This window comes from Bos javanicus, chromosome 11, assembly GCF_032452875.1.
Source record: "Bos javanicus breed banteng chromosome 11, ARS-OSU_banteng_1.0, whole genome shotgun sequence".
NCBI lineage: Eukaryota > Metazoa > Chordata > Mammalia > Artiodactyla > Bovidae > Bos > Bos javanicus.
The window spans coordinates 78428031-78450962 of record NC_083878.1 but is presented as its reverse complement, the minus strand read 5'-3'; the positions used below and the strand labels follow the sequence as shown (position 1 = coordinate 78450962).

Here is a 22932-nt window from a genome sequence, read left to right as displayed (position 1 = left end):
TTAGTTGGAATACGTAAACAATAAAGAATACATAGCTGGAAAAAGTCTAAAATGAGGATGTCTATTTCACTTTAAGGTATTACTTTTAATTACTTCTAACCCATAGCCGATGCACTTAGTACTTTACTAGACTTCAGCAGGAAAAACACTTTAGAGCAGAGCTTCTCAATATGCACATAAATCACTTCAGGATATTGGCTACACACTTCTAATAATACACATCAGTTAGACCTTTATCCTGTGTTCTGGTATACTATCTTAAACAGGTTTTCTATGTTCAATATAATCAGCTTTTTCACCTACTTTAGAAAGCCCATTTAATGATTTCATATTCAGAGTTGATATTACACACTAGATCCTAAGGATGCATGACATGGAGTATTATTTTGTTGAAAAATAAAAAGGCAGCTATCTGTGAGCCCCATTCAAACTGGATCTGCACATTAATATAGAGTTATTATTGTCCTGTACACAGTAACTCTTTTAGAGAGGTAGTAAACTCTTGTTGAGCATTCTTAACTGGACACTGAGAAAGTAGACTCTACATAAAACACTGTATCATATTGAACTGTATTTGCCAGAGTTTGTCCTTTTGTTTTAAGCAGCTTCAGTTCAGTTCGTTCATTTAAGTTGCTCAGTTGTGTCCGAGTCTTTGCAACCCCATGAATCGCAGCAGGCCAGGCCTCCCTGTCCATCACCAACTCCTGGAGTTCACTCAGACTCACGTCCATCGAGGCGGTGATGCCATCCAGTCATCTCATCCTCTGTCGTCCCCTTCTCCTCCTGCCCCAATCGCTCCCAGCATCAGGGTCTTTTCCAATGAGTCAACTCTTTGCATGAGGTGGCCAAAGTACTAGAGTTTCAGCTTTAGCATCATTCCTTCCAAAGAAATTCCAAGGCTGATCTCCTTCAGAATGGACTGGTTGGATCTCCTTGAAGTCCAAGGGACTCTCGAGAGTCTTCTCCAACACCACAGTTCAAAAGCATCAATTCTTAGGCACTCAGCTTTCTTCACAGTCCAACTCTCACATCCATACATAACCACTGGAAAAACCATAGCCTTGACTAGACAGACCTTGTTGGCAACGTAATGCCTCTGCTTTTTAATATGCTATCTAGGTTGGTCATTGGAGAAGGCAATGGCACTCCACTCCAGTAACTTTTGCCTGGAAAATCCCATGGACGGAGGAGCCCGGTAGGCTGCAGTCCATGGGGTGGCTAAGAGTCGGACACGACTGAGCGACTTCACTTTCACTTTTCACTTTCATGCACTGGAGAGGGAAATGGCAACCCACTCCAGTGTCCTTGCCTGGAGAGTCCCAGGGAAGGGGGAGCCTGGTGGGCTGCCATCTCTGGGGTCGCACAGAGTCAGACACGACTGAAGCGACTTAGCAGCAGCAGCAGCAGGTTGGTCATAACTTTCCTTCCAAGGAGCAACCGTCTTTTAATTTCATGGCTACAATCACCATCTGCAGTGATTTTGGAGCCCCCCAAATAAAGTGTGACACTGTTTCCACTGTTTCCCCATCTATTTCCCATGAAGTGATGTGACCAGATGCCATGATCTAAGTTTTCTGAATGCTGAGCTTTAAGCCAACTTTTGCACTCTCCTCTTTCACTTTTATCAAGAGGCTTTTTAGTGCCTCTTCACTTTCTGCCATAAGGGTGGTGTCATCTGCATATCTGAGGTTATTGATATTTCTCCCGGTAATCTTGATTCCAGCTTGTGCTTCTTCCAGCCCAGCGTTTCTCATGATGTACAATGCATATAAGTTAAATCAGCAGGGTGACAATATACAGCCTTGACGAGTTCGTTTTCCTATTTGGAACTAGTTGGTCTGTTGTTCCATGTCCAGTTCTAACTGTTGCTTCTGACCTGCATATAAATTTCTCAAGAGGCAGATCAGGTGGTCTGGTATTCCCATCTCTTTCAGAATTTCCCACAGTTTATTGTGATTCACACAGTCAAAGGCTTTGGCATAGTCAAAAAAGCAGAAATACATGTTTTTTCTTGAACTCTCTTGCTTTTTCCATGATCCAGCGGATGTTGACAATTTGATCTCTGGTTCCTCTGCCTTTTATAAAACCAGCTTGAACATCTGGAAGTTCACGGTTCACATATTGCTGAAGCCTGGCTTGGAGAACTTTGAGCACTACTTTACTAGTGTGTGAGATGAGTGTGACTGGGTTGTAGTTTGAGCATTTTTTGGCATTGCCTTTCTTTTGGGATTGGAATGAAAGCTGACCTTTTCCAATCCTGTGGCCACTGCTGAGTTTTCCAAATTTGCTGGCATACTGAGTGCAGCATTTTCACAGCATCGTCTTTCAGGATTTGAAATAGCTCCACTGGAATGCCATCACCTCCACTAGCTTTGTTCGTAGTGATGCTTTCTAAGGCCCACTTGACTTCACATTCCAGGATCTCTGGCTCTAGATGAGTGATCACACTATTGTGATTATCTTGGTTGTGAAGATCTTTTTTGTACACTTTTTCTCTGTATCCTTGCCACCTCTTCTTAATATCTTCTGCTTCTGTTAGGTCCATACCATTTCTGTCCTTTATCGAGCCCATCTTTGCATGAAATGTCCCCTTGGTATCTGATTTTCTTGAAGAGATCTCTAGTCTTTCCCATTCTGTTGTTTTCCTCTATGTCTTTGCATTGATCGCTGAGGAAGGCTTTCTTATCTCTCCTTGCTATTCTTTGGAGTTCTACATTCAAATGGGAATATCTTTTCTTTTCTCCTTTGCTTTTCGCTTCTCTTCTTTTCACAGCTATTTGTAAGGCCTCCCCAGACAGCCATTTTGCTTTTTTGCATTTCTTTTCCATGCGGATGGTCTCAATCCCTGTCTCCTGTACAATGTCATGAACCTCTGTCTATAGTTCATCAGGCACTCTATCAGATCTAGTCCTTTAAATCTATTTCTCACTTCCACTGTATAATCATAAGGGATTTGATTTAGGTCATACCTGAATGGTCTAGTGGTTTTCCCTACTTTCTTCAATTTAAGTCTGAATTTGGCAATAAGGAGTTCATGATCTGAGCTACAGTCAGCTCCTGGTCTTGTTTTTTGCTGACTGTATAGAGCTTCTCCATCTTTGGCTGCAAAGAATATAATCAGTCTGATTTTGGTGTCTACCATCTGGTGATGTCCATGTGTAGTCTTCTCTTGTGTTGTTGGAAGAGGGTGTTTGCTATGACCAGTGCGTTCTCTTGGCAAAACTCTATTAGCCTTTGCCCTGCTTCATTCCGTATTCCAAGGCCAAATTTGCCTGTTACCCAGGTGTTTCTTGACTTCTTACTTTTGCATTCCAGTGCCCTATAATGAAAAGGACATCTTTTTTGGGTGTTAATTCTAAAAGGTCTTGTAGGTCTTCAAAGAACCATTCAACTTCAGCTTCTTCAGCATTACTGGTTGGGGCACAGACTTGGATTACTGTGATACTGAATGGTTTGCCTTGGAAACAAACGAACAGAGATCATTCTGTCATTTTTGAGATTGAATTCAAGTACTGCATTTCGGACTCTTTTGTTGACCACGATGGCTACTCCATTTCTTCTAAGGGATTCCTGCCCACAGTAGTAGATAAAGTGGTCATCTGAGTTTAATTCACTCATTCCAGTCCATTTTAGTTCGCTGATTCCTAGAATGTCAAAACTCACTCTTGCCATCTCCTGTTTGACCATTTCCAATTTGCCTTGATTCATGGACCTGACATTTCAGGTTCCTATGCGATACTGCTCTTTACAGCATCGGCCCTTGCTTCTATCACCAGTCCCATGCACAACTGGGTATTGATTTTGCTTTGGCTCCATCCCTTCACTCTTTCTGGAGTTATTTCTCCACTGATCTCCTGTAGCATATTGGGTACCTACCAACCTGGGGAGATCCCCTTTCAGTATTCTATCATTTTGCCTTTCATACTGTTCATGGGGTTCTCAAGGCAAGAATACTGAAGTGGTTTGCCATTCCCTTCTCCAGTGGACCACATTCTGTTAGACCTCTCCACCATGACCTGCCTGTCTTGGATGGCCCCACACAGCATGGCTTAGTTTCATTGAGTTAGACAAGGCTGTGGTCCGTGTGATTAGATTGACTAGTTTTCTGTGATTATGGTTTCAGTCTGTCTGCCCTCTGATGCCTTTCACAACACCTACCATCTTGCTGGAGTTTCTCTTACCTTGGACGTGGGGTATCTCTTCACGGCTGCTCCAGCAAAGTGCAGCTGCTTTAAGCAACTTAGTTGCAGTAATTTGCAGCCTCAGAACAAAAATATATGTTATCCTAACAACTCTCCAAGACAAACATATTGTGTCCATTTTACTTATGAAACAATAGGCTTAGAGAAGCTAAATCCTTATTCAAGGATGCACAGCTAATAATTAGACTGAGTTTTTTAAAACTACATTTGAATAATTCACTTAAAGCTTTCAGTTATATTCTGCTAGAAACTATTATAATTTTTATACTTACATATAAATATTATATTCTGCTACAAACATAAATAAACTATTGTATCTGAATAATTCACTTAAAGCTTTCAGTAATATTCTGCCTCATGAAGAATGTTTAATGCCATATACCGTTCATAAATCTGGGATATGTTTGAGGTTACATGGGGAAATAAACCATGCAAATTTTTTAACTATGAAAATTTAACTAAATATTTGCCATATAAAGAGAATTTTTACTGGGGAAAAAAAATCAAGGCTTCAATGAGTTTAAAACCAACATAATTCTAGTTGAAAGTATAATCTTCCACATCATCCTAACAGACTACCTAACATAAAAGGAAAAAAGCGTAACTGTTAAGTGTACTACCTTAAATGTATACATTTTATGACAATAAGTATACAAACAATATAAGGAACAGCTATAAACCAAAATAAGTATCTGCTGCTTCCATTTCTACTACCTGTAATTTTTTTCTAATAGCAACTAAGTACCTTTTAGCATCTAGTGCTTCAAACTTTTTAAAAATACAAAGAGGGAGACCATCTTCACAGAAGATAATAATCTATCTTCACTCATCAAAGAGCATTTAAACAGCCTGTTTTAAACTATGCAGTTCATACTAGTGTTATTTCTCATTCCTATCTCTACTCAACTTGCCAATATCCATTATTACATCAAAAAGCCCTGTATGATTTCAAGACCGCCTGAGTCTTACATCTTTAGTAAAAACTAAATTATCTCTGTGATTACTGAACATGAGGACACTCTAAAAACCTACCCCTATCCCAACAAAACACACACATGCAAAAATAAGAATTCACAACCGTCATAAAGCTTTTCCAAGTGCAGTATTCTACAGAGTATGATCTTGAAACACTCCTCAGACAATACAGTACAGTCAAATAATGCTTTAATGTAGAAATGTAGGATGTTAAAATAATTTTTTAAACAAGAAAGTAGCTAGTATTCAAATAAATTTATCTATAAAACAGAAAGAAACAAAGCCACTCAAATTAAATTACTCATTTTGTTGAGATCAGGATACAGCTGACCCTTGACCAACACAGAGGCTGGAAGCATTGACCCCACCATAAACATATGTATAAATTCTGACTTTCCTCAAACTTAATTACTAATAGTCAGACTGCTGTTGACCAGAAGCCTTAACAGTAACATAAAGAGCTGACAGACACATGTACACAAGTATATTTTTTGCTGTTTGGTGGTCGCTAAGTTGTGTCTGACTCTTTGGGACTCCATGGACTGTAGCATGCTAGGCTACCCTGTTCTTCACTATCTCCCTGAGTTGGCTCAAACTCATGTCCATTGAGTCAGTGATGCCATCCAACCATCTCATCCTCCGTCACCTGTTTCTCCTCTTGCCCTCAATCTTTCGCAGCATCAGGGTCTTTTCCAATAAGCTGGCTCTCCGCATCAGGTGGCTGAAGTATTGGAGCTTCAGCTTCAGTCCTTCCAATGAATATTCCATTGAATATTCTGATTTCCTTTAGGATTGACTGGTTTGACTTCCTGGCTGTCCAAGGGACTCTCAAAGAGTCTTTTGCAGCACCACACCTCAAAGGAATCTCTTTGGTGGTCAACCTTATTTACAGTCCAACTCTTGCATCTGTACATGCAAGAAAAACTATAGCTTTGACAACAAACCTTTGTCAGCCAAGTGATGACTCTGCTTTTTAAGTACACTGTCTAGGTTTGTCATAGCTTTTCTTCCAAGGAGCAAAAGCCCTTTAATTTCATGGCTGCAGTCACCATCTGCAGTGATTTTGGAGCACAAGAAAATAAACTCTGCCACTGCTTCAACTTTTTCCCTATCTATTTATTTGTATGAAGTAATGGGGCCAGATGCCATGATCTTAGTTTTCTGAATGCTGAGTTTTAAGCCAGCTTTTTCACTCTCCTCTTTCACTTTTATCAAGAAGCTCTTCAGTTCCTCTTCACTTTCTGCCCTAAGGGCGGTATCATCTGCATATCTGAGGATACTGATATTTCTCCACGCAGTCTTGATTCCAGCTTGTGCTTCATCCTGGTCAGCATTTCGCATGATGTACTCTGCATATAAGTTAAATAAACGGGGTGACAGTATACAGCCTTTCCCAATTTGGAACTAGTCTGTTATTCCATGTCTGGTTCTAACTGTTGCTTCTTGAACTGCATAAACATTTCTCTGGAGGCAGGTAAGGTGGTCTGGTTTTCCCATCTCTTGAAGAATTTTCCACAGTTTATTGTGATCCACACAGTCAAAGGCTTTGGTGCAGTCAATAAAGGAGAAGTATATTTTTTCTGGAACTGTCTCGCTTTTTTGATGATACAATGGATGTTGACAATTTGATCTCTGGTTCCTCTGCTTTTTCTAAATCCAGCTTGAACATCTGGAAGTTCACGGTTCATGTACTGCTGAAGCCTGGCTTGGAGAATTCTGAGCATTACTTTGCTAGTGTGTGAGATGAGTGCAATTGTGTGGTAGTTTGAGCATTCTTTGGCATTGCCTTTTTTGGGGACTGGAATGGAAACTGACCTTTTCCAGTCCTGTGGCTACTGCTGAGTTTTCCAAATTTGCTGGCATACTGAGTGCAGCACTTTCACAACATCATCTTTTAGGATTTGAACAGAAACAATCCATGTATAAGCGGACCTGAGCAGCTCAAACCTGTGTTTTTCAAGGGTCAACTGTACTCTTCAAAGCTGTGGAGCATGGTCTTAACTTTCTTATTTCTAATTTATTGGAGAGCAAATAAAATCCCAAACAACTCTAATATAATCTAGTCTGTGGTTAACTTGGTACAAAAAAACCCATAAAGGAAAGATAATAATTCTAAGGGAGAGGATCACTACGTTAAATAAAATAAGTAAGTCAACAGCATTATAATCATTATACTGCAATCACTGGTTTACTTGTCTGTATTTACCACAAAAAAAGTCAAATTTGATGATGGTGGGTAGAATGTTTTCTTCACCAGTGTCTCTAAAGTCAAGTACAGTATGCCATGTAGGTATTTGACACTGGTTGAATAAGTTTATTAAGTGAATTAAGTAAAATAAATTAGGTAAAAATTTTGATCAGACCTCAAAATTCTTAAATGGAGGCCAGAAACAAAACAAAAACAACAAAACTACACATAAAAGAGAAACATAAAATAGGTATTAGTTTCAGTATAATAAACTTATTACTATTCTATTAATTAAAATAGCATCTGATCAGTTTAAATTTAAAAATCAGTAATAAAATATATTAAGAGATCCTTGAAGTAAAAAGTATTTAATTGAGATTAAAAGTCAATTGCAAGCAAGTAAAAAATGCCAATATACTGACATTCAAAGTCACTTTCACCACCAACTCATAATAGGCTAAGTTATATTTTACCACAATTTTATAAGAAGTTTACAAACATTCTAAACTCAGGGAATAGGAAAAGATCCTTTATTTAGTCAGAGAAGTAGTAGACAGAAATAAAAGCATTCTTCAAGGAGCAGTGTCATATCTTGGAATAAACCAGATAGACCTGGGCTCAAAATTTTTGTTCCTTACTAACTTGACAACTACTCTTTGCGACCCCATGGACTGTAGCCTAACCAGGTTCCTCCGTCCATGGGATTTTCCAGGCAAGAATACTGGAGTGGGTTGCCATTTCCTTCTCCAGGAGATCTTCCCGACCGAGGGACTGAACCCAGGTCCCCCACATTGCAGGCAGAGCCTACAATCTGAGCCACCAGGGAAGATTCCTTGACAACTACAAGCAAGTTATTTGAGCGCTTTGAGAATGAAGTTTTATTTGTGTGTGTAGTATGAAAGAGAAGTCAAAGTTAATCTCTCCCTGTCTGGATACTAAAGTGCTCCAGTTCAACTTAACTGAAAAGACTATCCTTCCCAAACACACTAGAATGGCACCATGGCCACAAATCAGGTAACCAAACAAGCAGGTCTATTTCTGGGTCCTTGATTTCACCAATCTATTTTCTCTACCCTTGTGCCAATACCACAATTTTAGTTACTGTAGTTTTAATAAGTTTGATATCCAGCATATTTATTAAATTTTAAATTTGTTCTTGAAGACTGTCTTGATTAATCTTGGCTCTATTTTTCTATCTACATGAAATAAATCACCTTGTCAGTTTCTTTAAAAAGCTGAAAAACTCTGAGTGTGCTAAATCTGTATATCAATTATAAGACAGTTGCTATCTTTACAATACTGAGTCTTTCAAACCACAAACATGACATGGTCTCTTATTTGCTTTCTTCAACTTCAGTCAGTGCTTTATAGTTCACAGTGTAAAGATCTTGCCCTTCTTCCACTGGACTTATTTCTGGTTAAGGAAACAGTCTTATATAAAAATACCCTAAACATTTAGTCAATTCTCCATATCACCCCATGCGACCCATGCTACTTTCATTCTTAAAGTTTATTTGGCTAATAAAGATGCAGGTTTCTCACGAAGCACATCTGCCTATATTTTAAGAGTTAGTTTCCTGATCCTATTTTACTTAAAGTACATTTTTTTAGGGCATAAACAGTGAAATAATATAAGTTCTTGGTAAATTTTTGATAAACTACAATAATTTTTAAGACACATGAAGACTTATTTGATATCGGTAAGAAGGAAAGGTAGATAAACAACTGAGGGAGGAGATGAAATGCAAATATGAAGGAAAGCTAGTGGCAATAAATAAAATGTAAAACAACCAAATGATAGTAAATAACAATATACAGAATTATAGCCAACAAAATTAAAGCCTCCAATTTGCAAAATACAAATCAAGGGAAAGAGTATTTTAAAATATATACAAAAAGAGATCAGACTTTCCTATTTTCTCTCATTCCATAAGCTTTTTTTTTTTTTCTAAAAAATTAAAAAATTTAAAACATGCAATGGTAAGCAGACTTCAGGTAAATGCAAAGAAAAAAAGGCAGGAAGAAAAAAAAATCCATTAGTAACATGACAGGAGACAACATCAAAGGCTCATATAACCCATATCCAGGAATTATGAGTCAAAAAGATGTGTGAATTGGAGTAACCCCTAATGTAAACTATGAATTGTTGCCAAGTGGTCGCTCTCTCCAGGTGAGTACTACTGGAAATTTCAGTGGGATAATCATTTTAAAATGAGTTTAGCATCTGGCTGCTAGGTATTTAATGTCAAGAGAATCCCCATAATCATCATGACAAGCAAAAACTGCTGTCATACAATTCCAAATCAATCACCTCCTCATTCGAACTATTTTAAACAGGCCCAAGTGATTCTGATATGGTAAACCACTGAATAGGATCATCAAGCATTTTCTAGTCTCAAATCTGAGATTATCTTAACTGAATTAACTGGAGAAAACATTTTTCAGTCATCAGAAGCACAAAGTCACAGATAACATAATTAAAGGATAAGGAACAAAATATAAAGCCAAAACTTAATCACTGGGACCCCAAACCAGAACTCAGACTAATGAATTTGTATACAGAAATGAAACATAAAATAATAAATTCTTCTACATAAGTAATAATTAATAGAATTTCTTCACAACATATCTCATACTCATAAACAAATAAGTGACTTTTAGACACACCAGTGGGTTGAAGCAGTGCGTTCATTTAAACTATCATGAGAACCTGTAAATAACATTCCGTTTCAAGCTGAATATGCTGTCTTATCTATTCAGTCCTATATTGTACAATATATTCAGTTCCTGAGTCACCTGCCTTATGAGTAACACATACTCTTTTTCAAAGAGTAGGTAATCCTGACCTGCCTCTTGAGAAACCTATATGCAGGTCAGGATGCAACAGTTAGAACTGGACATGGAAACAACAGACTGGTTCCAAATAGGAAAAAGAGTACGTCAAGGCTGTATATTGTCACCCTGCTTATTTAACTTATATGCAGAGTACATCATGAGAAACACTGGGCTGGAAGAAGCACAAGGTGGAATCAAGACTGCCGGGAAAAATATCAATAACCTCAGAGATGCAGATGATACCACCCTTATGGCAGAAAGTGAAGAACTAAAGAGCCTCTTGATGAAAGTGAAAGAGGAGAGTGAAAAAGTTGGCTTAAAGCTCAACATTCAAAAAACTAAGATTATGGCATCTGGTCCCATCTCTTCATGGGAAATAGATGGAGAAACAGTGGAAACAGTGTCAGACTTTATTTTTTGGGGCTCCAAAATCACTGAAGATGGTGACTGCAGCCATGAAATTAAAAGACGCTTACTTGGAAGGAAAGTTATGACCAACCTAGACGTCATATTCAAAAGCAGAGACATTACTTTGCCAACAAAGGTCCATCTAGTCAAGGCTATGGTTTTTCCCGTGGTCACGTATGGATGTGAGAGTTGGACTATAAAGAAAGCTGAGCGCCAAAGAATTGATGCTTTTGAACTGTGGTGTTGGAGAAGACTCTTGAGAGTCCCTTGGACTGCAAGGAGATCCAACCAGTCCATCCTAAAGGAGATCAGTCCTGGGTGTTCATTGGAAGGACTGATGCTGAAGCTGAAACTCCAATACTTTGGCCACCTGATGCGAAGAGCTGACTCATTGGAAAAGACCCTGATGCCAGGAGGGATTGGGGGCAGGAAGAGAAGGGGATGACAGAAGATGAGATGGCTGGATGGCATCACCAACTCGATGCACATGAGTTTGGGTGAATTCCAGGAGTCGGTGATGGACAGGGAGGCCTGGTGTGCTGCGATTCATGGGGTTGCAAAGAGTTGGACATGACCGAGAGACTGAACTGAACTGAAACTGGACTTTAAAAATGTCTAGATAAGAGCTTTTCTATGAATCTCAAGAATGACTGAAAAATGAAAGGGATCTAGAAGCCTAGTAATCTTTTACAGACATTTAAAAAATCACATAACTTACACCAGTGTTAAATATAATTTGAGAGGCTGATTAGAATCCTGTTATTGGCATACTTTGTAAAACTGTTTAGTTGATTGTCGAACAGTGGAACAGAAAAAATAGTAACAGGAGTTAGAACAATGTTCCAGCTTCAGTGCTGTCATTTATGGGTTTGGTCAAGCTTTTGGGGCTCACATGACCAATAACTGTCTCTTTAATGGGCATATTATTCAGCCACTCTATGTTAACAATTAGAATGAAATGAAATCATGAATATGAAGGTGCTTTAGAAAACTACCAAATGCTATTCAGTTCGGAGAAGGCAATGGCAACCCACTCCAGTGTTCTTGCCTGGAGAATCCCAGGGATGGTGGAGCCTGGTGGGCTGCCTGCCGTCTATGGAGTCGCACAGAGTCGGACACGACTGAAGAGACTTAGCAGCAAGCAGCTTTTCAGTTACAGGGAACTTGCTACTTAAAGAGTACTTTCAACGAAAACTTCAAAATAATTCATATTGTTTTCTGCTTCAAGGACCATATATGAAACTCAGCAAAATTGCAGATAGCCTTAACAACTGATTTGGCTATTCTTGTTTTAACTCTTAAACATCTCATTCTGAGAAAAGTAGATGACCAAATTTGCTAAAGGTCAGCAATTTCAACAGATAAACTACCACTAAGCAGGAAAAATGACCTTAGAAGTTTATATTACCCTGTCTACATTTCATATAAAATTTTCTGTGATTAGAAGACAGGTTACAAAGTTTTTAAATCTATTGCACTATTTGATTGCTGAATACACTATTTGATTACTGAATACATGATATTAACAAAACTTTAATAGTTACCTTCAAATTAACTAATTTCCCAGAGCTCATAGCTGTCATTAAGACTTTTTGGCACCCTTTTCTTAGGGAAAAAAATAAGCCAGTTCAAAAATGAAGAGGTACAGAGAAGAAAACCATTTGTTCGTCAAACCCTAATAAAAATACAGAATACTACTTTATACCCAAGAAGTTCCATATCAATCTAAATATTATAAGAGTAAAGATTAAATAAGAAATCATTAACATGGCAGGAGGAGAAGGGGACGACAGAGGATGAGATGGCTGGATGGCATCACTGACTCGATGGACGTGAGTCTCAGTGAACTCCGGGAGTTGGTGATGGACAGGGAGGCCTGGCGTGCTGTGATTCATTGGGTCGCAAAGAGTCGGACACGACTGAGTGACTGATCTGATCTGATCTGATTGTAAACATTTACTCAAAGAAGAAAAACAAAGGAAACAAGAAAGGAAACAACTAGTTTCTAACTAAACTAGTTAGCTAGCTCCAGGTAGACGAACAATGTAAGACTGGAAATATTTCATCTTCTTTTACTGGGAGTGAACTATCTCAAAATAAGAGACTGACTTCTATCATAGCGAATAATTTAAAACACAACTACTGGTAGAAGATTTTTTCTTTTAACTTTATAAATTAATGTAAATAATTCATTTAATATTCAATGCTGAACATAAAGCCCAGAATTTGACATAGTTTTTTGCATTTCAAAATAAAAACCACTAATCTTAAAGTTGTTCTCTTTGCTTGTTCTTTTCCACTTGCTTCTCTGACCAGTGTTTTAAGTGCTTTTAACAAGTTATGGTCAAGGAGGAGTACCAATCTGCAGGGACTCCAAATGGCTAAAGACAGTAATATAGGATCAAAAAAAGGTATAAAAAGTGTTATCTTCCAGACTACAATGGACTGAAACATATCAACAATCCTAAAAGCTATCAATTTACACTACAATTACCTACAGTGTATGATGATTTAAACACAAAAACAAAAAACCCCTACAAGTCACCTTCAGAAGTTGCTAAGGCATCAACTTATTAAGTTACAAAATACAGGGGAAAAAATTAAGCATTATCCTGATTCCTATATGAACTATGTATTTCAGGGTTAACCTCACAATCAATGAAAGTTCTTTTCCACAGAAAAATTCCAGCTAACCAATGCAAAAGGAGTGACAGAGTTAGAAAATCACAATTTTGCAATCTCTGAAGAAATATTCAGGTGATGATGAAAGGTTGCTAAGCTGTTAAGTGGATCTGGCTGATGGAAACAACCAGATCATGGAAACAACCTTACATGGAAACAACCAGATATATGTCCCTGATATGGTGCAGCAGAACTATATAACCAAATAACAAAGCAAACAACAAGATCAAAGCACTAAATTTAATTCCATTTTATAGAAAATTCAGAGAACAGAGGAACGCATTAAATACCATGAGGAAGAATTCATCAAAGTCAAGAATGTGGGATATTCAATAGGACAAAGTTTCTTTCACAAATATATGTAGAGAAGAAGAAGAAAAAAAAGAGGATGGAAAAATGGTTCCATATCAAAAGACATATCAAACAAATAAAGGACCTTATTTGGACCTTGAGCTAAACACAACAACTGTAAAAAGACATTTAAGTCAATTAGGGAAACTAGAGTAATGAGAATTATAAATGTTAAAAGGTATGATTTTGATATTGTGGCTATAAATGTTTTTTAAAAAGGAATCTCTTAGAAATTTCACATTATAATATGGAATATAAAATTACTTTTTCATGTTTCTGACTTCAGTATATTTAAAAAGGCTGCAAATCTTAACAAAAATGTTTAGGTTATAAAAATATGGAACAACCAAAATCTATCAGTTGAAATACTGATTGTTCAATCACAAAGTGACTACTAGTCATCCTACTAAAAATATTTATGTTGATGAAATTACAACTATTTTTTTTTTGAAATTACAACTATTTTTAAAAAATGAAATATCTCCTTGAAAACCAGAAGCACACAATGTTGTTATTAGCTTTTTCTGTGAATCAACGTCTTAACATCTCATAAGAAAATCAACTGGAACTAATTAATTCCAGTCAATTTTAATGAAATGGAAAATTTATCTCTATTTTATAGTATTATATTCTTAGTGTGTGACCACAGTAAGATTATTCTTTAAATGGCTATGCAAATTCATTCCTTAGGTATTTTATAAATCAGCAGCCTTGATAGCCTAATTTATGGCATAATCCACTTCAGGAATACACAATTTAAAATATATTTTTTAGACCAGAGAGGATGTAAGTCTTGCATCATGAGTCAATGATATGAAAGTGAAGGACAGATTATTTTCATGAACACTATGTGAAGAGCAAATTTATGAAATCTACTGAATTATTTCAACTTGGCAGGGTCTATTCCTTCTTACCAAACAAGGCTGCTAGTTATAATATGACTAAAGCTAAAAGAAACTAGGGAATCTCAAAAGAAAAAAATCTACAGACAATTTCAATCAGAGGTGTATTAAAAAATACCAGATTTCAAGGTGAAGCTAACCTAAGGAGTTAAGCTTATACTGTGGGTACAAAAGTATTAGAGTACAATGTAGAACTCCTGGCCCACACGATTACGTCTCATAACTGACTAGAATTCATTCCATTAGCATTTATATGCCTGGATTCTTTATAGTAAAAAAAATCTAGATTGTGGTTTAACTAGAGACATCTAAAAGGTCATTATAATCCATTTTCTAAGCAAGTTATGTAGAATAATAATGCCATTTACACAGGCACTAAAGCACAACATAAGCAGTTAACAGTTGACAGAAACCTGATCTGAAACTTACCTATGAAAAAAATGACAGGACATGACAAATATAATCTTAACGAATAAAACACAAAACTATTATGAAATGTCTATTCTTAGGTATGTTTTGCTCCAAATTTTGGTGTCAATTTCAAAGTCTCAAAGGCATGTTTTAAATGGGAGCAGTAGGAGTGGGTCTGAACAGAAATAATAAAAATCAAGAACTGAATAGTTACTATGACTGAGAAAAGATAAATGAAGGAAGGCGGTAGACTAAAAACTGGTTAAGTTTACACAAACAGTGCTACAAAGCAGGTCTGAGGACCCCACTCAAATAAATTAATTGGTTGCATATAGTTAATATCCCCAAAAGAGCAAAGGCTCAGAACTGGGGTGGAGGACCAGTCTTTTTAAAAAAGAAATCTAGCCCACTTTGTAATAACATAAACCTAAATGATGATCACTGTTAAAAATTCCTTTGTTACATGGACACTTAACTACATTACTAAGCTTTTGGGAAAAACAGCTATAGCCTTATGACTGGGTGAGGGGCTCAAACATAATCACTAACTTATATTTGCTTACAAAAGCAAGCATTACTTTTTAACTCACAAGCTGATTAATATCTTTCCAAGCATATATAAAAATCAGCAATAGAACTCCTCAATTTTAAGTTGAAATGACTAAAATCAGAAATATCCAAAACCTAATTTTAATAAAATACTTTGAAGAGACAGAGATTCGTACACAGCCTCTGATATCCAAAAACCCCTCAAAATATCCTGTTAACTACATGGATAAATACTTCTTGGAGCAGGAAAAAGGTAACCACCAATTCAAATAATACTGGGTTGGGGGCAATTTTAATATACAGATATAAACCAAAGTTCTAAATGTCCCAACTATAAGGGTACATAAAGCCTAGAACATTTTTTCTTAAACCACATATTCAAAAGTAACAGAAGTACATGGACCAAACCCATACATAGTAAGATTCTCTAACTCACAAACATACTCAATTCATATACCCTGATATAACCCTTTGGTAAAAGGCCAAAGCAAAGACCATCATACTAAACTAAATTATTTAAAGTTTAATTTAACTATGTGACTAACATTTTGCTTTTGGTGTGCACAAACTTTTGATGGTGAAATTTATTTCACTATCACATATAAATAACTGACTTTTCAGATGAACTAAAACACACACAAATCAAAAGCACAGACGAGAAAAAACACACCACTGTATTTCATAAAAGGAATAAAAAATACAATAGGGGTCTTTACCTTACTGTACATCAGACCCTCACTTTGAATTTTCACAAAAGTAGAACTTTTTCAAAAGGATAATATCTAAAAGCAAAAGCAATTTGGCATGTTTTATCCAACATTAAATATTTTACACATATCATAAAACATACACACAAACACACTTACATGTATACATACGAATAAAAAGGGTTTTGGTTTTTTTTTTTACCTAAATGCAAACTGGATGAGGATCCATGTGATGAAAGTGATGGCGGTGGCGTAAGTGAATGTCCTGGAGTTTGGCTTGGCAGAGGCATGCCTATTGGACTTGGAGAGGAGGAAAATCCCAGACTATTGTAAAATGGTTGCCCTATGGGTGCTAGGCTGCTACTAGATCTTTTGTACAAGTCAGAGCTAGTAGATAGAGACTCTCTCCTTGTGGCACTACTACTTGCAGAACTGCCAACTGAAGAAGAAATAAAAAAAACCCTAATTACATACAGTGTTAACTGAATAAAACCTATCCCCAACTCTTGCTGGGAAATAACAGTGATCACAATAATTATTTTTAGAAACATAACAGAGAAGATAATTACTGTGATAACTATATATACTGTGATAACTATATATACTAACTTATTAATCATAAAAGGGTATAAATGCACCCCAGGAAAATGACCAAATATTTAAGAGCAGTCATATGTTCATTATTTCACACATATTTACCACTGACACATATGATTTCTGTGCTTTAATACCCTGGTATGATTTATAAACCCTGAAATTTTAAGTTGTCTGCTATGCTAGAGATTAAATTCCATTAAGGTTATATTTTGGTAGTATCCTAACCTTTGGAACCAAGTTCTTAGACTTCAACCCAATGCCAAGAAAAGAATATTAATAAACAGAATATTAATACATTTCCCTTGCCATTCACATTTGATTTGGGTTCCAGCTTGTGTTCAAACCACAGTCCTTTAAGTCCATATTGGCCCGAATATTAGTCAGCTGTGAAATACAGTGGCAGCTTATTCCTCAGTACTTTTCACACTACACATTCTCCTGATTCTTCAACAGCTAAATTACAAAATACATATGGAAAAACCAAACTTTAACTGCTAGCTCTCTGTTTTCAACCAAAGACATGCATTCACTTACCCCTCAAGATCTTCCATTCTTAAGATGATAGTCTGGCCTTGTAAACTGCTTACTCAGGTAAAGATATTACATTCCGTACTGTACTACATAACAATTTTTTGTTTTTCACTTAATCCCCAATTCAATTATTAACTTTCTAGTCCTTTTTATCCCTTTATATTTTATAAAATCATAAAAGAATGGTAGGTTCACATTACCATGTAGCTATGCAACCCGAGATCTGGCTATTAATCAACATATATTTGGATAATCAAATTATTTACAAAGTGTTTTTAAAAGGGTTGTCCAAAACTCCAAATTCTCAAGTCTCACTTATAGCCTGTATTTTCAAGTACGTTTTTTTTTTAACTATCTCTAAGCCTTTTAAACTAAATCCTTTTATAGTCAAGATAATATATTACATTTTTTAACCTATAAAGTTTTTAAAGGACAAGCTCTATATTCGGACCAATATGGTTAATTCTTTTAAAGAAAATTTTAAGAGGTCAATTATAAATAGGTCATAAGGGTATAGATTAAAGAGAAAAATTAAGCAGAGCACATGATGGTAGACCAAGGTAAGCTTATTAATACAGACAGAAAACTTAATTACACTGGTTTTACCAAAACAAAAATCCTATAAAGGAAAAATACCAGGCTTATACTACTGTATTAAGCAAAATATTAAATAAACAGTATTCAACCTTTTAAACCAGTGAATGTGGTTTCTGAAGGACTGATCAGGTTTTAATGAAATTCTCACTTTTTAAGATATATTATAGGGAAATACTAAGTAACTATATGCATTTTTAATACAACAAATAAATACTACTGTAAGAATGGTTTTGGCAAAATTGTCAATGTATGCTATATTAACTATGCTAATTTAAAAGGACACTGTCAAAGTGATTTTTCTAAAACATGGCTACATTTGTAATTTCTATTTATTTCAGAAAACATTTAACTGACAAGGAAAAAGACAAAAGCCCTCTAAATGAGAGCAGCAGCACTATCATTCCCCTGGCAAATCATCAAAGAAACCATAGTTTTGACACATGCAATATCATTTTCCTCTAAAAAGGAAAAGCCAAGCAAAACATTTAAAAGTAATTCAGAAACAGCTTTATTTTAAACGTAAACAAGCTGGCTTCTTAAATTTTACTATCTGCCTAAACTATCTGCAACAGTATGACTATAAAACAGAAAACAAAATATCCCTAAAATATTTAAGAGGCTAGACAACAACAATGGAGTCGCTAATCAAATATCAATTGTGGATAAAATGTTAAATCACGAACTTTCAACTGTAAAAGAAAATTTTAAATAACAGGTTGTAGAAATGGTGATTTAATCTCTATATTACAATGGCTAAACTTCCTGGCGATCTGAGTTATAAACCAGGGTATTTAACTAACACTGTTAAAGTATTAATAATTTCACCATATGGGTAAGAGAGTGACTGTGTACATGGTACTGTATATGTACATGGGCATATAAGCATATTTCAGATTTCATATAGGGATGCAATTGCCATAATGTGAAACGGTAATGGGTAGATTTCGAAGGGTATGTAAGTGCAGCACTTCCACTCACAAAATGTCCAAGAGGAGGGAGATGGTAGGTTTTTTACTGGTATTTAGGGATAGCAATTGTTAATGTCCTCTGAAGCAAGGTGAAACAGAGGTACCCCAAGCTGGAAATCAGAATGGAGTAAAGCAATGCTCATAAAGAAGGGAGAATGAAGATGATAATTTTTTGGCAGAGGCATCTGCAGGGGACAACTACAGAGAACAAAATGTTGATGACTAATCAGCTCCTGAATACAGCAGGAAGGGTCTTAACAAATAAAGAAACAGGGGAATTTGGGAGTATACCAGACTATCAGTGACATTTTATTATTACAAAGGGAACAGGATATTTATCTTTTCTCTATTTTTCCTGTATTATTTTCGGCCTACAAATCTACAGAAACTAGTTATTTCCACAAAAGTTTTTTTTTAATTATCTGTTCTTTTGATTTGCTTCAGCAATCTAGGATTATCTGGGGCAACTGCTTGTCAACTGTTAGAAACAAAAAATGAGTCTATGAGAGTGCCTGGGCTACATATTAAAATAGTAAGCTCCAAAAGTAATGAAACAGATCAAATAGGAAAATTAAAAGACTGAATAGTCTCTATGTTCACTAGATTTTTCCTGAGAAGTTCCCATGCCCATTCTTTAGGCAATTTTTTTATTAGGTAAATACGATATTTCCTTTTTGTATCTCATTATATCAAAAAAGAACTATGCACCTAAAAGTTAATAGGTGTTCTGGACCATCCCTATTAAAAACCTTCAAAGAGTTAAGAAGATACTTTCTTAGAAAACTGGCAAAAATAGTTAGTAATGACTGGCATGTGTTAGTTTGGCCATTTTTTCACACCAGAAAAGAATATAATTTCATGTGGCAGGAAAACAGACGAGAAGCAGATTTTAAGACTCAAGGACACCAGAGAAATAAAACATTTCTTGAGGTGTGAATAAATGTCCCTTATAAAGAAAAGGCTGTCCAATTATACCAAGAGAATGAGAGTAAGCTGTTTTTCCCCTAACGTTTCCTGAACACTCTGGAAACACCAGAGACTAATAATACATGTGTCAACAGGGTGTCAAGGTGGGCCTCTTCTGATTTCAGCTCTTTCTCAGTTACAAAATCAGCTTCTATGGGTACATTATTTATTTTGTGAAGCTATTTAAAATTTGGATTTCTTAAGTATTATGCATAAAACTAGGATACGAGGTAGGGGAGTCTTTTTAAATGTATTTTTAGTGATAAAGGCTAAGTTGTTTAACCTAAAATAAAGATAGGCATCCTTATCATAGGGGCTTCTGTTTAGAACATTTCATTATATTTTATTTTTATATATTATACCAAATAGGGACCATAAATATTCATTAACATTTAATCAGAATAAATCATCTGATGAGCACACAGATAATTATTATTTTAAAATATCAGAAACTTAAGATGGCAAAGTTTTTACTGCCTCTAACATTAATATTATAGGGAAAAGGGAAGAGCTAGTAACAAGCGTATTTATTAGCCCAAACAAATCTTACTAAAACAAAAATTACAGTAGTATAATTCTTAAGGCCAGGGGAAAATATATTATATTTGAGTAAAGAATGGGCTGCTTGAAATGGGTTAAACATTCATAAACACTGCAAGAGGTTTCCTTCTGTCTACAAAACTAAACCAATAAACCTGTCCTTTCTACACTACTAGCTATTGTTCATATTAATATTAAAAACAAATACATGTACCTCATGTCCACTTAGCAGAGTACACTAATCTTAAAAAGAAACTTACCTGATGAACCAAATCCACTGAGGGCTGAGCCTATAGCAGCACCCAAAGAGCTACTGCTTCCAAAGCCAAGAGATGTACTTCCAGGCTGGCCAGGTCCGTGAGAAAATAAAGAACTGCTCTGGGAGCTATTAGTCAGAGAAGTGCTCCCATAAAATGAATTAGACTGCAGATTAGTGCTTGGCTGCTGCTGCTGCTGCTGCTGCGGTGGTGGCTGAGTGCCAATTGGCCGGAACAGACCATTTGTGCTGCCTGTGAGACTATTTGCAGTTCCTCCAGCTGCTGCTGCCGCTGCTATAAAATAAATTTCAGACACTTCTTAAAACTACCCAGAAAACCATTTTCTATTTTTAAAATATCTCAAACACCACCAGAAAATTATTACCCCAGAAAATGTCAGTTACACTTACCAGCTTGTGCTGCTGCTGAACTAATTAAAACAGGTGTTGGAGCCATTAATCGAACTGGAGCTCCAAGGCCAGTTCTTGCTCCAGGGCCAACCACTAAGGCACCAGTCTGATCATAATAGGCAGTTGGAGCTAGTACTTGATAGCCTAGATAACAGCAAAATAAATGTTTACCAATGAAAACATTAATATAGAAAGCATGTTATTTACTTTCTCCCACAGTTGTTTTTATCAACCAGCAAACATAGCTATTTTTATTGTGAATATAAAACCATTAGTTACTATATAAAAAACAAACACATCTGAGAAAGTATTACTAAGTAAAAGAAAATCTAACAAAGCCTAAATAAATGTTTTCCCTAAATTTTGACAGCGATGCCTCTTGCTTATGGACCACGGAATGATGAGACATAGTCTTTGCTTTTGAAACTGTAAGTAATCAAGGGCTGATGCTTGAAAATTATTACCACCAATTAGTTCTCCTGAGAGGAGAATGGATAAAGACTAAGGGAAGTGAGGGAAAACAGTAGGCAATTTTAGTAAATTTCTAAACCAAGTGCCTCATTGATAGCATTCCCTTAGATTTTCATTTGCAAGCAATCCTTTAAAGATAAAATCATGATATAAACAGGTAACTTAAAATCATAAAGTTTAACAGTCAATTTGTAAAGGTTCTCAAAAGCTAGAGTCTGAATAAAAACAACTTAGGCATTCGTTGTATTACAGCCTTGACCACAAGGGAGGTGACAATTTGCACTGTTCAGAATTATAGGAAGAGTAGTTTCTCTCTTCACAGACTTTCTCAGTTCTTCATCTGAACCACAGAACAGAAAAGTGACTTTTTTGCCAATTTTCTCAAAGATGATCCAAAATAACAAATACCACTCAAGATGCATGGGACAGAAGTTATCTATCTCTCTATATATCTACCTCTCCCTATATATAGATATACATACATACATACAGTGGATACTTTAAGGCAACAGGTTTATTCTCTCCCAGGACTCAGGTTGAGAAAGGCTGTCTTATATAGTAACAAAGACTCAGGCTCAAAAGTGTGAGGACCACGTGCAAAAATGTACTAGCAACCTCGGATATTTTTAAATTTAAACACCACCTTCTAAACTAGGATCAAAACTTTCACATGTAAAGGCTGTTTTAATAAAATGCAGTAACTCTGATTCACAATTGCAGCTTTATTACAATGGATATGAATTAGGAGGACCAAATGAAGGGCTGCACAGGGCAAAATATAGGAGGGAATGACCTCTCCTCTCAGGAGAACTAATTGGTAATAATTTTCAAAGACCTCTCCTCATACAATGAACATAATAATTTGAGAAGGTTATCAGATATCCAACTGTAACTGTCATATAGAATATGCAAGTCTGGAGTTTAATAGAGAGGTTCAGGTTGGATTTATAAATAAGGGAGTGGTCAATATAAGCATGTTATTAGCTGCTAAAAATAATCCAACCACCAAGAAAATAAAAGGGTAGGGTACTTCACATTAAGAGGCTGGAGAGAGGAGGAACCAAGGAAAAGACTGAGAGGAAACAGCCAGGAAGAAATAAACCAAATCGGAACACAGGGGTCTCCTGGAGGCCAAAGAAAAAAGAATTTGAATGAAGACTGAGCGATTAACAATGAGAAATGCTGCTAAAAGGCACTAAGAGTTGAGAACCAGACTAATGAATTTAACAATACGGAAGTCATTCTGGTAAGGATGAGAGTCAGTGTGGTGAGTTTAGTGAAGAGTGGAAGAACTGTACCAAGTACAGAAATGCTTTTGAATTCTGCTGTAAAAAGGACCAGAGGGGAGCTACAGAAAAGGGGCTGAGAATAAATTTTTTCTTTAC

At 36.2% G+C, this 22932-nt stretch overlaps 1 protein-coding gene across 17 annotated transcripts in view; it reads right to left on the bottom strand.

Moving 5' to 3' along the window:
- The window catches only part of PUM2 (pumilio RNA binding family member 2), a 116249-nt gene that overhangs the window by 15094 nt on the left and 78223 nt on the right, over positions 1-22932 (bottom strand). For 11 of the 17 annotated variants that reach the window (XM_061433217.1, XM_061433222.1, XM_061433216.1 and 8 more), the window contains 3 exons: positions 21077-21220; positions 20670-20960; positions 16413-16649 (listed from right to left, as the gene is read on the bottom strand). In XM_061433217.1, coding sequence (XP_061289201.1) covers positions 16413-16649; positions 20670-20960; positions 21077-21220 — 672 coding nt within the window. The remainder of the gene's footprint in view (positions 1-16412; positions 16650-20669; positions 20961-21076; positions 21221-22932) is intronic. The other 6 variants (XM_061433228.1, XM_061433229.1, XM_061433225.1 and 3 more) reach the window with 1 other exon arrangement.